The 16164-nt window shown below is 44.8% G+C and overlaps 1 protein-coding gene across 2 annotated transcripts in view; it reads left to right on the top strand.

Moving 5' to 3' along the window:
• The window catches only part of edar (ectodysplasin A receptor), an 18415-nt gene extending 2414 nt beyond the window's left edge, over positions 1–16001 (top strand). The window contains exons 1-11 of one of the 2 annotated variants that reach the window (XM_060039925.1): positions 1–138; positions 1313–1435; positions 3590–3771; positions 5703–5788; positions 8102–8182; positions 8285–8410; positions 8566–8640; positions 9830–9902; positions 11877–12219; positions 12329–12392; positions 13666–16001. The exon at positions 1–138 is cut by the window's left edge and continues 2413 nt beyond it. In XM_060039925.1, coding sequence (XP_059895908.1) covers positions 25–138; positions 1313–1435; positions 3590–3771; positions 5703–5788; positions 8102–8182; positions 8285–8410; positions 8566–8640; positions 9830–9902; positions 11877–12219; positions 12329–12392; positions 13666–14108 — 1710 coding nt within the window. In that variant the 5' untranslated portion in view covers positions 1–24 and the 3' untranslated portion in view covers positions 14109–16001. The remainder of the gene's footprint in view (positions 139–1312; positions 1436–3589; positions 3772–5702; positions 5789–8101; positions 8183–8284; positions 8411–8565; positions 8641–9829; positions 9903–11876; positions 12220–12328; positions 12393–13665) is intronic. The other variant, XM_060039926.1, reaches the window with a different exon arrangement.
• Positions 16002–16164: the final 163 nt, after the last annotated feature.

Genomic DNA, 16164 nt, shown 5'->3' with positions numbered 1-16164 from the left:
ATAGTTTGTGCGCAAACATAAATAATGACTTTTTCTTTTTTTTCGGTCCATCTGTTGTTTGGTTTGTTCCAGGAGAGGGAAGCGAAGATGTCTCATAGAAGAAGCCAAGTCAAGGCCCTCTACATGTCCTTGTTGTTGGTGAGTACTGTTTATCCTTGTGTTTCTTCTTTTATTTTTGTGTACTCATAAAAATGGTCTCACATCAACCGCTTCCCTGCTTCGTCTTTTTTTCTTCTCTCTGTCTTTTTCCTTTGAAAGGCAAATCTAATAATTTGTGTTGCTGAAAACCCATTTCTACATCTGGTTGTACCTCCAATAAAGTCAATTTTCACTCTGACATTGTAGTAGGACGTGCCTGATCTAAAGCAACCCTTAAATTAATCCGTATGAGCTTTAAAAAATAAACCAATTAAGGTATCCATTCATCAACCCATCAATCACTTAAACAATCCCACTCTATCCTAAACTGAAAACCCACCCATCATTGGACTGGATCAGTTTCTCTCTCTGGCCTGACTCTTTATGGGCTTGAACCTAACCCCTTATAGTTTGTGGGGAATAACAGAGGAGCCAGGAGTTACCCTCCCCTCCCCAGTGTTGTATTCTGCAGATCATCCTTTGAAGCCGAGAGTCTTTAAGGGGGCTCTCTCTGTACTGTAGGGGGTCTCTACTGCAGGCCTGTCTTCAACTTCACTGGATTGTGGCTAAAGTCCAGATGCCACTTATTACCCGCCCACCAAACACACGCACACACACACGCACACAGTACACACACACACACACACACACACACACACACACACACACACACACACACACACACACACACACACACACACACACACACACACACACACACACACACACATGCTGGCATGCACGCATTCACACACACACTGGCACACACACATGCTGCCATCCCAACATGCATTCACATATGTATCCAAACACGCACACACACACACACACACACACACACATGTTTGCCCTCACTCACACACACGAGGCAACACACTCACCCACATGATGGCTTGCACGAATGCATGCAAACACACACACACACACACACACACACACACACACACACACACACACACACACACACACACACACACACACACACACACACACCTTACCGACAAAAACAAAAACGGTGTAATCTAGCCTATATATTAGCTTGATGCTTATAAACACTTTCCCCCTTGATAGCTCACCGCGGCTGGGCACTAAAGCATCTAGGACTACACTAAGCTCAATGTTCTGTTGCATTTCCTTGACCTATCTGGCTGTCCTGCCTCTCTCTGGCCAACAGGTGTGCTGTATGTCCCGCGGTGGAGCCGAGTACTCGATCTGTGGGGAGTTTGAGTTCTTCAACCAGACCAGCAACAGCTGTCAAGCATGTCCTCAGTGTCAGCCAGGGCAGGAGCCTCACATGGTGAGACGGACGCACACACACACACACACACACCCACACGCACACGCACACGCACACACACACACACACACACACACACACACACACACACACGCACACACACACACACACACACACACACACACACACACACACACACACACACACACACGCACACACTTTTATGACTCATATTTCCGCCTGCATATGAAGTGAGGTTGAAAAAGTCCCATGCTCTTTTAGTGAAAAGCAGTTTGGACTGGTATCTGTAACAAATCAGTATCTTGCGTTCGTTCTGTTGCTTTTCATCTTGCCCGGACCACCCATGAAGTCACTGTGAACTCACTCATTCGTGCGTGCACACAGACAGAGAAAAAGAAAGACACACACACTAACACACTCAAACAGTATCCTACAGTTATTAGTGCTTTCAATTGTTTATATTGGAGTTTTCTTCCGGGAGGAAGAAATCACAGAAGGACCCCTCCAGTAGTTGGAAGAGGGAGGGGGGGGGGGGGGGTTAGTGACTTAGCCTTGCTTAGCCTATCGCTTGACAGACTGAGCTACCAAAGCAGAACTAGTGTGCAAGCTCACAGGAGGATGTCAAACAGAGGCAGCTGGTAGCTCCACAGTCAAGGGCATGTCCAGGGAGGGGGGCTGGACTGGAAAAGCCCCCCCCACAAAAAAATGGCGACCCCAACTAAATACAGCTTTTAATTGGATTTGTGGAGCAAATCAAAGAAGAAAACGGTTTTGATGTGTTTTAACTACACAATGTACATTCGCATTGTCGTCATTTGTGCGCCAATTGATGGTGCGATATTTGCCCAATCGCTTAATAAAAATCTGTAATTTCTCAGAAAGCAACGCAATTTCGATTTTCTTATTCGCTCCACTCTTCTAACACATTGTTGTGGCCCAGTTGCCTCCTTGTGCCGTGTTGTGCCACCCCTACTCAATGAGTACGGACACACCCCTGCTCACAGCCTACTACCACACTGCTGGCGCCAGTGGGGCATCTTAGTGTGAGTGTTTCCTCGTGGAACAGATGTGATGACTCGCTTGTTGTTGGCACCTCAACAAGGGGGAAGGTGTTGTTACAATATGTTACTCAGGTACAGCCTACATTCAAAAATAGCCTTTGTGGACCCTTAATTATTAAGAAATCATGTTCGCATTTCACTATCAACCATTCTTTCTCTCCTCATCTATTTCAAAATCTTTATGCATTATTCATTACTGTTGGCTGCCTTTGACTGTGGGTTTAATGTTGATTCAACTTCTCTGTGCCATTAGAGTTAAAGCAATGCTGAAGACCAAAGAGCCTTCGGTCATTAAAAGCCTATTGGGCCACTTGCAAGCAACATGATAGAGAAGAGATTTAGACAATTTTGTAGTTTAGGATGATCAAAGGTCTTTAAGACTTGCTGGTGTTTGCCTTGATTATGCATAATGCCTGTAACTGTGTGTGTGTGTGTGTGTGTGTGTGTGTGTGTGTGTGTGTGTGTGTGTGTGTGTGTGTGTGTGTGTGTGTGTGTGTGTGTGTGTGTGTGTGTGTGTGTGTGTGTGTAAGTGTGTGTAAGTGTGTGTAAGTGTGTGAGGTTACCATAAAAATGTACTGTAGGATTCGAGTGCAGACAGGATTATTTTTGGAACATAGACGAACATGGAGTCTGGGTACAAAATATGGGTTTCCATCTATAATGTGAAGGGATGGAATCATGCCTAAAGCAAACAACTAATGAAAATAAAATAGCAATGGAGAAAAAATTGATTTCTCGAGAGCTAATCTAGCCCAAAGCAAAGAGGTGGCCTCGATGGGCCTGTTTTAATATACAGATGAAAGAGACAGATGAAAAAGATGAAAGAGGGACAGAGCAGGAACAAGTGTGTTTGTGTGTCTTGATGTGTGTGTGTGTGTGTGTGTGTGTGTGTGTGTGTGTGTGTGTGTGTGTGTGTGTGTGTGTGTGTGTGTGTGTGTGTGTGTGTGTGTGTGCGCCTGCCAATGCAGGTCTGTACGGGTTCACTGTGGTAAATCTATTTAAAAGTTCTCAAAAAAGTAGTCGTTTTATGGACATCAAACATTTGTAGGAAAGCATGCGGGACACTCTATTCTAAAGCCCATCTTCTCTCCTCATGCGGTGCCATTGCTGCTGCCATGTCTTAACACGCCAGTCCTGTGGCTACGGGGTGAAGGATGACGACTTTGCCTGTGTGGCATGTACGCACGGGAAGTACTCCAAGGGGAAGTATGAGATCTGCCGACGCCACAAGGACTGTGATGCACTCTACCGGGCCACTGTGCTGAGTGCTGGGACCACCGACAGTGATGCAGAGTGTGGGCCATGCCTGCCCGGGTGAGATTTTCAACACGCACCTACCCACACACACACACACACACACACACACACACACACACACACACACACACACACACACACACACACACACACACACACACACACAGGCACGGACAAGAGTACGCAGACTCATGCACATACAAACAAACAGGCAGGCGCCGGCACGGACACACACTAACACACACACACACACACAATGTTTCACACCAGATGTGTATGATATTAATAGTCATTCGGGAAATTGTACTACATTTCAGACTGATGCAGTGCTATGTTACACTGCTTATTTTGAATAAACCCTCAAACCTTGTTTGTAACATCTGTGTCAAATTCCCGCCTGTTGAAAATACATTTTGTGCGTCAACAAGACACACATGCGCACACCCACATGCAAAAGAAACACAGCACGATCGATATGTGCCATTACATGTGCAAGTATATAGACATTGCAAACGTGTGGTCTGGAAAGGGAGGCACCTATCAGCTTAGCCTTGAGATGTCGGGACCACCCGGGTTCACTTTTGTTTTCTCGGGCTCTACGCTTGACACACAAAGGATAGGCAACTCCGACATCCACCACATCCTGAACCCTCCGATCGCCGTGGCGCCCACCGCAGCCCCACAGCTGCTCTGTGTAACGCCACGGCGTCCGTCACCGGAGCACGGAGTCAATAAAGGGCCTTTAAATGGTCCCAGATCCCTCGTCTCCCCGCTCTCTCGCAAGTCGTCAATCTGCTGCTCTAACGCGCTCCGTCTCTCTCTCTCTCTCTCTCTCTCTCTCTCTCTCTCTCTCTCTACCTGAGCACTAGCTTGACATTCTACCTTAAGGCTTTAGGCAGACACCTTAATACAAAGTAAGTGAGAATAATGAGAGAATACAATAATATTGGATCAGCAACAAAAAATAATTGTGCAGCACAACCTAGCTTATAAAGACAACTGGACAGAGTTCAGAGTGGCCGCAGGAAGCAGAAATTACAATGATATTTGTATTCAATTGTCATAGCGTGAACAGCTAAGAGTGTTTCTCACATATCAAAGTGCTTTCTAATCTCCATAACAAGTTATAAATGTTAATGGTACAGCTCAAGTTTTTTCTAAAGACTTCTAATGCCAGATAACCTCAAACCGGGAAGCATGCTTATGTTGGACATATTTGTTCAAACCCCACTTCCCTATACTCCCCCTGGAACTTGACCGCCACCAAAAAATCTAGCCTGCTTTCAATTGAGGTTTTAGGTTCATCCAGTAAAAAAGAAATGGCCCCTAAAAGCCCAAAGATTGAAATGGAAGCCTCAGATGTACCCTCCTGCTGCTGGTTAGATGGGCATTTCTCAGGGTTTGGTTAGCGATGGAAATGATTGATTATTTCACTTATCGTTCCTCCAGGCCTGCGGTGCTGGGGTAGGGCCGGTTGGTAGAATGTGATATGTCGAGCTCTACATATTGCATTACCAGCCAGCCTCATGCGAACGAGAGATACTGTGCAAATGTGAGGGAGGATGCAGCAATACACGGTTTATCTTTCGAAACCGAGATATGGGGGCGGCAGAAAACAAATTTATTTTGATGTGGTAATAAGTAATCCCACTACTATTTTTCATTTCTATTTATATGTAAATATTAAATTGAGATTAATGTAATGTTAATTTTCACTGATTTATTTTACGGTACGTTTCATAATCTTTTTATTGACAGAGGGGGTTGAATGGACGTTAACCCGTCAGAGGTCAGAGGTCAGAGGTCAGAGGTCCAATGCATGGTTCTGCTGGTGTGGCTTTTAAGAGTTTTCCCCCACTGCTGATGGAAAGCCAAAGACCAGAGTGTGTTCTCTCAGGAAACATAAAGTGAAAGGACATTGCTCCCCGAGGCTGCCTTTACCATGTAAAAAATGAATAATATTGACTTGAGTTTTTGATCCCTCTCAGGTACTATATCTTGGAGAACCGGCCCAGGAACCTCTATGGCAAGGTGTGCCACTCCTGCCAGAATGCGCCACGCAACACCAAAGAGTGTGAGTGAGATTTAAAGCATTACTTCCTATTTTCCCCTCACTTATTTATTCTTTTCATTTTATTTGAATGATGGGGTTAGTCTTGCATAATCTTTATAGATCTATTTGTCTAAAGTAAGTATCTTCTGGCTCCTCTAATGATGCCAAGTCATGCTGCATGCGCAGTCTGGTCCAATGATAATGCGCAGGGCGACTAAGGTCAGAGGTCAAGAATAAGTTGGCCATCTGAGTTATTTTTATGAGTAATCTATTCTGTATATTGATTGGATCCCCACTCCCCTCTGGCTTTCTCATTGATACACAATCTCATAAAAACGCTTTTAATAGCATGCACAGAAACTCACACTCACACACGCACACATGCCTGCATGCATGCACACAAATACACACATACATACACACGCAGGCACACATCCAGCATTTTTCTTTGACATACTTTTTATGCATGCAAGTTGCTATAGAAATGCAGATTAACATTTTCGCGACACACACACCATCATACACACACGCACGTATGCACGAAAACACACACACACACAAACACACACAGACACACACACACACGCACACGCACACACACACACACACACACACACACACACACACACACACACGCACTCACCCAGACTCACACACCCCGTGGTTTTCGGTGCGCTCATAAATACTCTTGTTTTCGTTCATTTATCTTATTTAACGAGCGTGTTGTGAAATATGAAAATTCCGAACCGGCGTTATAAGAGGTGAGGAGAGAGCACACCCAAGGGGAGACTGAAGTGATCAGACACTTTTTAATGAGAAGCGGAAAATAATTGCTCGTGGCTCTCAAAAATAGAAGCAAGCACACCAGAAACCGAGCATCGCTTGAAGCGAAGGCAGGCTGCCACTCGCCACGCAGTTGGAAAAGTAGCCTAGCTACCGCCTGAGACTCCACCGCGTGTGTGTGTGTGTGTCTGCGCGTGTGCGATCATTTGTAAGGGTATGAGAAAGATGATTAGCGTGATTAACGTGTTGCGCGTATCGGATGATTAACGTGTCAGCGCTCGCACCAACGCTTTCTGGCAGACAGACAGGCAGGCGGGTACGAGTCTCAGACATTACTTTATTTCCTTTTTTCTTTATATATATATATACCTTGATTCCTGCATATTTTTTTATATACCGTGCCAAGAGTGTTGAGGAAGGTCAGTCTAGACAAAAATATAATGTTTAACATACATTATGCTGTTTATCATTTCTACATGCTGAATTTGTATATATATATTTTTTATATATATATATATATATATATATATATATATATATATATATTCCACACTTAAGTTCGATACGGATGTTGATGTAAAAACAGTTTTATATCTTAAACACAAAGTGAGGTTCATATAAAATGCAAGGAAGTTTTATGGAAAAAACAAACAAGCAGAAAATTCTCTTAATACTGCTTGCCATATTTTCTTTCTCCCAGCGTTGTTTCCCTCTCAGTCAACAGACTGTGGAGCACATTATGAGCCAGGGCTCTGCCTTTGATTGGGATTACGCTGTATCGTTTGTGTGTCTTGTAGCCGTGTTTGTGGTGGTTGCTTGTGGAACGTGATTAAGGCGCATACCACTCTTGAATTAAATACAACTCCACAGTGAGCCGTATCCACCACAGCAGAGAGTAAACAAACACCCCGAGAAGCGATGTTTGCAAACACATGGTTGCCGCCAGCACGCATGTTTGTGTGAATGTGTCTATGTGTGTGTGTGTGTGTGTGTGTGTGTGTGTGTGTGTGTGTGTGTGTGTGTGTGTGTGTGTGTGTGCTGAAAGGTGACAGTGGAAAGGAAGCCAGTAAGGAGGACATTTTGCCACAAAATGCGTTGTTTACTTTGGTTGAGGGTTGAAAGGCTGGGAGACACACACTCCAGACAAACATTTGGGATTCCAAGCTGATTGAAGTTGATGGAATGTCGTTTTATTGTACCATCCAAAAAAAACTTGCCTCACACCGCTAAGATAATAAACATTGGATGATTATCAACCATGAACCATCTTCACATTTAAACTTTTCAGTTATTTCTGGTATAGTCAGCCATGCAAGGTGACCACCAGTTATTCAGGATGCATACACTGGTCAGAACACACACTATTTACCAGGAACCCACACACACACTGAGCATCCCCTGTCTGAGCTATGGCCACCTAGACAAATTGACAGCACTAATGAAACATTAAAAGATGTGAAAGAATGGTGGAGCTTTCCTTCAATTGAAGTTGTGACAGAAACCCATTGGCTGAAACCTAACACACTATGTATATGTGGATATGTATTGCAGGCATGAAAACGACAGTGGTGCCTTCTGGGAAAGTACAGAAGGATCCTGGAAGCACCACCATCTTCCCCCATCCACATAAAGGTACGTGTTTATAAATAGTTATCTACCATGGAACAGGAAATCACCCATCCCCATTCAAGTCTTTTTACAAAGTTTTGTAAAAACACTGTTTTCACACTTCAGATGCTACAGGACAGGGTCACCTGGCAACAGCTCTCATCATCGCCATGTCAACCATCTTCATCATGGCCATAGCCATTGTGCTCATTATCATGTTCTACATTCTGAAGGCCAAGCCCAATGGCCACGGTGAGAAGAGTACACAGGACACACACACGGAGACAAAGACACGTCACACACACACAGACACACGTAATCTCACACGCTCCCATACACTCCCATTTGGATTATATCACTTGGTGTTTATTGTGTATGTGTGTGTTTGTGTTTGTGTGTCTCAAAAGCATGCTGTGCTGGACAAGTGGTTAAGGCGGTAGAAGCTCAGGTCAACAAACTGGAGGACAAGAAAGATGTTTCTGGTAGGTATACGCTGAAAACCACGCAAAAAAAGCAATATTGCACATATGAAATGCATTTGACTTGACTTCCTCAAATTAGGGCTAGTTTTATGGGCTAGGGTTAGGGCAATCATGAAAATGTCATGCATGTATATCAATATCAATTATATAGGGTTAGTCACAAACAAAAAAATATCAGCAAAGGCAAGATGGATTCCCACTAAGATTCAAGTCACGCCATGTCCACCAATAGGATTGACCTAAGGGCACATAGGCTGTTCACATGCGTGTTCCCTATGCATGTGTATGTGTAGCACAGGACCACAAGGTATTGCCACCATGCAGGTGAGCTATGTGGATACAGCTTAGGGCCACTTCTGTCCTGACACTGATCCTCCGCGCAATTTAGCCCCGAGACCAACCTACCGCTTAGCTATTGTGTGTGTGGCTGTGTGTGTGTGTGTGTGTGCGTGTGTGTGTGTGTGTGTGTGTGTGTGTGTGTGTGTGTGTGTGTGTGTGTGTGTGTGTGTGTGTGTGTGTGTGTGTGTGTGTGTGTGTGTGTGTGTGTGTGTGTGTGTGTGTGTGGGTGTCTGTAACACACACACACACACACACACACACACACACACACACAGACAAACACATAATAGTTTAATGATTTGCAGCCACAATCACATCGCATACCAATGTGTGCGGTGAAAGATACCTACATAAAGAGTGTCGATACATCGCAATGTGAGTGTTATACATGTTCATGGCTTTGTGTGTTATGCAGAGAGAACATAGCTTTTGGACTACGGATCAACTGATTAGTGTCTGTGTTTATCTGTCAAACCAAATGTCCTTCATTCCATTGAGCCTTATTAACTTACTGACTTACTGTCTACCAGAGTGACAGCCATCTCCGGTACTGCTTGGAGCTATGAGCTTCTTGATTGTGAACAGAGCACACACACACACACACACACACACACACACACACACACACACACACACACACACACACACACACACACACACACACACACACACACACACACACACACACACACACACACACACACACAAATGATTTGAGAATGAAGAATTAACAATTCCGTTGTTCTGAGTCATTCTCTCTTAAATACGTCTTCTTCATCTGGACTCTTTATAGGTTGAATTAGTGTTCTTTCACTATGTTAACGGTTTACTGTTGTTGTTTTTTCACTAGATAATGTGGTTATCTACTCAGAAAAGGATGAGTTTGACAAACTGAAGACACCAATACAGAAAACAGTGAAAAGGTAAGCAGTTTCAACTCACATAAGGTGGTTAAAAATCAACCTCCAACGGACCCTTTGAATAGTAACTAAGTAAAGGCAAGTAAAAGCTCTCCAAGTTCAAATAAAAAGACTAAGAGACGCTGCCAATATGCGAAACTGGAAAATAAAAGTTGCACATTACGTCTGCAAAGATGTTATATTTTACAAGCCACAGTGTTTTTACTTATGCAATGAAAAAACAATACGGACACATTACATTGTTTGAACGAATAAAGGAACCATACATTCTTCAGAAACCATGCAATGTAATTATCTTCATTATGGTAAACCCTGGTTTAAACCATTCCAGCCTAAATGCATTGCTGAAGCATTATATCTTTGTTTTATTGTTCTTTTTTTTTACTCTTTCCAATTGTGGTGGATGTGTTCATACCATCTGGGACATAGCTGAGGAATAAACACAGGCACTATTTAGTTACATTCCAATCATGTGCTATGTATGACATGTTTACGCGCCGTACTCCAGCCAATTATTTAACATTTATTGTTTAGCACATTTAAAAACTTGAATTTAAAAATAAGTAACTTTATAACTTCCATGGAGTAGTCTGTTAGTAAAACATGGCAAATGCATGTTCCTAGTTCCCTATTTTGCATACTCATCTCATGAAGGGATTGATACACAAGAAGAAACAGGAACAAGAGGACAAGTTGTTTCCAACAGTGGGCTGATGCAGTGTGTAACAGGCGATTCAACCCAAAACTCATTTGGTCCAATATTATTTTCCCTCAAGATATTTTCTTTCCTTCCAAAATCGGTGTAATTAACATAAATGTGGTGTTTGTACAACACCAGTGGCTGTGACCTGTGGAAAACACATAGACTATTCTGTGTGTTTGGCAGTGTTCACACTGGACAGGAGACACAAATGTGTGAGCATGAATTGTCCATTGTCTTGCCTAGCTGGGTGCAAGTGGTAGTGACAGGAGTGTGAGGCCACAGACATAGGAGACTCCCCCTTATCATCTTTATAATTAAGCCGCCACAAAACAAGCCACTGCCAGCATCACAGTGGTTGCTGCTGGCTCTTTTAGCGGTATGTGTGTGTGTGTGGGGGTGTGTGAGTACAGCGTGTGTTCTGTGTGTGTGTGTGTGTGTGTATCTGTTCTTATCATCAAACCCCAGTGCGGGGGACGATGCCTCCCAAAGGCATGATGGAAAAAAACAAGTTCACTCAAGGATTAGCCGCTTTTTGTGTGTGTCTGTGTGTGTGTGTGTGTGTGTGTGTGTGTGTGTGTGTGTGTGTGTGTGTCATAAAGCAAAGTAATTATGTGGCTTTACGGCCGGTGTGAGGGGGGAGAGGCTTGGCACAGAAGAGCGATCGAGCCCAGATCATAGAGAAAAAGAGAGAGCGAGAGAGTTATTTTTGCCCAATTGACCCTCTCGCAGTGCAGTCGTCACCAGGTGAAAACACAGCCTATTGGATGACACCGGGAGGATAGATTCCCTGGTCGGAGGCTTCAGTGCGGTAGAAGGACATGCCAGAGGATGTGCTAACTCATTGTGCTGGCTGCCAGAGGTGGTGTTCCATGTCCTGGGAAACAATGTCATTGTGTGTGTGTTGTGTTGTGTGTTAGAGGGAGAGTGAGAAAGACCCTGAGACAATGGTACTCTGTGAGCTAGGTGCTTTTGGGAGATAAAAAAACCGGAACATCTTAAAAGCAACAGAGAAAAATTTAGAGTAATCGTTTGGGGAGCGTTTGTAAGAATCAATTCAAACTAAAACAAGACACATGACTAATATTTCGAGCCTCTGTTTCGTGTCGGCGCTTATTGGCAATGGATCAGTTCAGTTGCCTTTTTGGACAGTTCGTCCAAGAAAATGATTCGAGACAACCTCAGTGTGTTATGTCCTCATTGTATGGTTTCTATGTACACTGAAGGAACAGACCTTCATGAGCGTGGTCTGTTTGTGTCCTTCCACACGTGTGCAGTGAGAACGACGCGTCGTCGGAGAACGAGCAGCTGTTGAGCCGGAGCATGGACAGCGACGAAGAGGCGGCCTTGGAGAGGCAGGGTGGAGCGGAGCCCAACGGCGCCAACCCCAACCTGTGCCTCCTCAACCTGGGGAACAAACCCGACCTCTGCCTGCTCTCCCTGGGACTCCTGGCTCGGGATCGCACCCCAAACGGCCCCATCGCCACCCCCAACCCGGGCAACAACATATCAGCCAACCACATCGGCAGCTCCGGCCAGATCAACAACGCCAACCACATGAGCAACGCGAACCACATAAGCAACGCCAACGCCATCAACAATAACAACAAAACTACAGGGGTAAGGCGGAGAGAGGGATCTTTATAACGTTTACTGCGTGCTGCATAAAAGTATAGATATGTGGAAATGGGTTTTCTTGAACTTTCTTTCTTCATCTTTTCATCCTCAGATTCTACAGAGTCGCAGGAAAAAGATCCTGGATCTGTACGCCAGAGCCTGCAGTGTAGCAGAGGGTACGTCTCTTAAATGCCCTCTACTTGCAGATTTTGTTTGCATGATACATTAGCCAAAGACTATCTGTTCCAAATTCCAAAAACATGTTTTTTTACTCCAAACATGCACAGAGCCAAGGCAATATATCTGTGTTGTGCATTGATTAGTGAACCCAGATGTTTGTGTCACAATACTGTGAAGCACATTTACCAACTGTGTCTGTATTTTCTTACTCATGGTCATCACCTTGGAAGGCTAGGCAAAGTGGTATCAGCATTTCTGGCAGGAGTCGGGCCCAGTTTATGAACCTTTACGACAAACAGGACCTTAGTAAAGCTATTGCTATTCTGAACGCTCAGGATAATATAATCAGGACCCCTTCTGGAGGAGTTGGAGCCTTTAGCCCGGTCATCGTTTTAGTAAGCCTGCTAGGAGAATCAAGTGATACATGACCTCTGTTTTCCCTTCAGCCATTTGACTCTTAAACTGTCAATAGCACTTTACTACGATGCTTTCCTTTGCTGCACTGTAACCTGACCTCAGCTCTGGCCTCCCTCTGCATTGTATTTTGTTGTTGTTGTGGTCTGTGTTATCTGTTGTTTCCCCGGCTTGCAAACCAATTCCCCTTTCATTCCGGGATGACACCGTACATCTTTGTCTTTCTCGGTGGTCACCAAAGCACCATGTCAAATGGATTATTTCCGTGTCTTGGCCTAGAGACCGGGCACCATTCACGTTTGACCGCGACGCATTCTGTCATCACGAACTAGCGTCAAGTTTACCCGGGGCGTGAGAGGAGAGGTCCAATGATCTACGTCGGTGTTCACGTCGTAGGAGGTTGACAGACATTGTGGGAAAGGCCAAACGTTTACACATGCTGGACTTTACCACGAGGTGTCGCTGGGGGTGTTCTGGCTAAAACGTCGCAAGCTTTTGACCACGTGCCACATGTTACTGACAGGCCAATAACCGCAAGGGTTTTATACGACGGTCAAATTGACTATTCACTACTTCTAAATGACACTGTTCTTCAGATGAAGTCTGATCAACATATGTTACAGAATTAACTGGAAATGAATTGGGCAACCCTGGTTGCGAGTTGTGTTGGAGGACGTTAGCGCATGCCTTTGTGCCGTACTATGCGCGTGAATGTTTGTTCAGAACCCTTTGCAAAGATAGCATGCAAGCTTCGAAAAACATGCAACATCTGCATCGTCTGATCCCAGCAATCGCTAACCACAAAGAGTCTTAAACTCCTTCTTAACCTGCGTCTCTCCCTCCTCTGCCCTGCAGGGCTGAGCCCAACGGAGCTGCCCTTTGACTGCCTGGAGAAGGCCAGCCGCATGCTGAGCTCCTCGTACAGCAGCGAGGCGGCTGTGGTCAAGACCTGGAGGCACCTGGCCGAGAGCTTCGGCCTGAAGCGCGACGAGATCGGGGGCATGAGCGACGGCCTGCAGCTGTTTGAGCGCGTGAGCACGGCCGGCTACAGCATCCCCGACCTGCTGACGCGGCTGGTGCAGATCGAGAGGCTGGACGCCGTGGAGTCTCTGTGCTCCGACGTGCTGGGCGTCAGCGAGATGGCGGCGGCGGCGGTGGCGGCGGCGGCGGCGGTGGGCCTCGCGGCGGGGAGTCCGACCGGCGTGGGCTGCCAAGGGATCGGCAGCTTCCACAGTCAGCTGGCCTGCTCCTCCCCGCCCCCATCCCTCTGCCCGTCCCCGCGCTGCGCCAGCGTGTGAAGTTTTTGACGGAGGATGGACGCATATTGGACAACATGGTGTCTTCCGGAAATATGTATTTTACATCCGTCACAATCACATGAAGAATGTCAGTGGGCCCCCCCCCCCCCTTTTGGACATCGGCCCCCTGTTTCTGTGCCGATGACAGTGACGCAAACTATCAGCAATCATGTTTGGGTTTTTTCTTTCTATTAGTTCTTTGGTCTTTCTTTCTTTACTTTTTTCTTTCTTCCTTCTTTGCTTCCTCTTTATTCAAAGAGCTTGGGAACACAGAATAAGATCACTGATCAAAAGGCGCTGGATGCCGGCATTAAAGAAAAACTAGTTTTAAACTTGAGCTGCACTTTGAACAGTATTCAGACTGCAGGGGAAGTGATGACTGCAAGCAATCAAGCTTGATGGAAAAATACTTTTCGACTTATTTTCATCAAGATTGTCGTTTTTTTGTAGAAGACGGGACTTGAGGTAAATGCAATGAAATTGCATTATGAGAGACGTTTCCACGCGTCTTTCCCCATGCCCATGCTCAGTCGGGCTTTGATGCTCAGACCAGAACAATTATTACGTTTTCCACCAAACAGAAACTCTCTTACTTTAACACCAGCCATGACTCAGCAACATCCTCAGCGTCCTTCTCTTGGTTAATCCTCAAAGCATTTGCAGTTGTGATCGAACTTAAGTCACACAGGAAAAAAAACCTTCTTTCTCACTTCTTACCCTGCCATGACCTAGAATACCCCCCCCCCCCTGTTAATAACTCCTGCCCCCCCCCCCCCCCCCTCCCTCGACCTAATTCTGTGGTCCAGTGCTGCCGCCAGCCCTAATTATTCGGCGTGTGGCAATGGGAGCCCCTAATAGGCCCAGGAGTGTTGCGGTTTACAGAGCGGGTGCAAAGTGCCTGTGATTTCCAGCACCCACTAACCATTGAGAAACCCAGTGGAAAAGCTATAAATTCCTCCATAAAAACCAACAGAAACAGCTTCCATGGAGGAGGAGAGATGAACTGCCCTCGGCGAGGCCAGAGCACCTGGTGTGCCCTGTGACAAAAAATGCTTCATCACAACAACATCACAGAGCTTTTAGTCGTTTCTCTTGGATGACCGAGGAGAACGACTTAGCTTTCTGTGCACAACCCAAAAAACAAACCTGGTTATTTGTGGTGGTGAATGCAGGTATATATGGAGTAAGTCTGGTGTTCTCGGTTAACGGTGAGCACTGTTTCAGCATGTAGTTCACCCATGGCTCATCTTCACAGATTTAAAATTCGTAGGCCTCTGCCTGGTCCTATCCATTCCTAATTTTAATTTATTGTACTTTTTTTTTGCATTGCTTGGACAGGGGCTGGACTCCGGTAGTGTCAATGAATGAACGTGTGTGTTAATACTTATAATATTAACGAGGCTGGGTGTTTGCTACTCCAGTTTCTTAGTTCATGGTCTTTTAATTTCAAACACTAACGTCACAGGACAGTATTAGCGCCTACCAAGCGCATCGAATGATCTTTTTGTTTCATTTAATTTTGCCAAAGTGGATTCAACCAGGTGACAATGGAATTATTTTGTGGCTTTATCACAATGTAATGTTTTCCAATTTAATATTGTCAGCTCCCAACTTTGTTAAATAATTAACATTTCTATGCAAATACACATCCTTGTTTTCAGGAACATGTTGAACTGAATTATAGGGAGATTGAGGAACCATGACAACAGCTACATTTTATTTTCTTCCTTTTTTTTACCACCATAGCACAAACATACATGAGTGTGTGAATGTGTTTGCACACGCTAACACACGTTGAAACCAAATATTCATCTATTCAAAGTATATGTGTATATATAACTTATTACTGTAGATAATGTATGTGTTCATAAAAATAAAGTATGCATAAATCTATGGTGTGGGGTATGATTTTCCCGTCTTCCAAGGAATTCAAAATGTGTTTGACAAGCTTGTTCAGCTTGTCATGTATTGGAAGAAGCCTGAGAGAAACATCCTATAATAGACTTGTGTTATGAAGTAGGCTCACTGTAAACTGATTCAGATGTTATATAAGTAA

This window comes from Gadus macrocephalus, chromosome 20 (assembly GCF_031168955.1).
Source record: "Gadus macrocephalus chromosome 20, ASM3116895v1".
In the NCBI taxonomy this organism is placed as follows: Eukaryota; Metazoa; Chordata; class Actinopteri; order Gadiformes; family Gadidae; genus Gadus; species Gadus macrocephalus.
The sequence above is the reverse complement of the archived record's forward strand: the minus strand, read 5'-3'. Positions and strand labels throughout refer to the sequence as shown.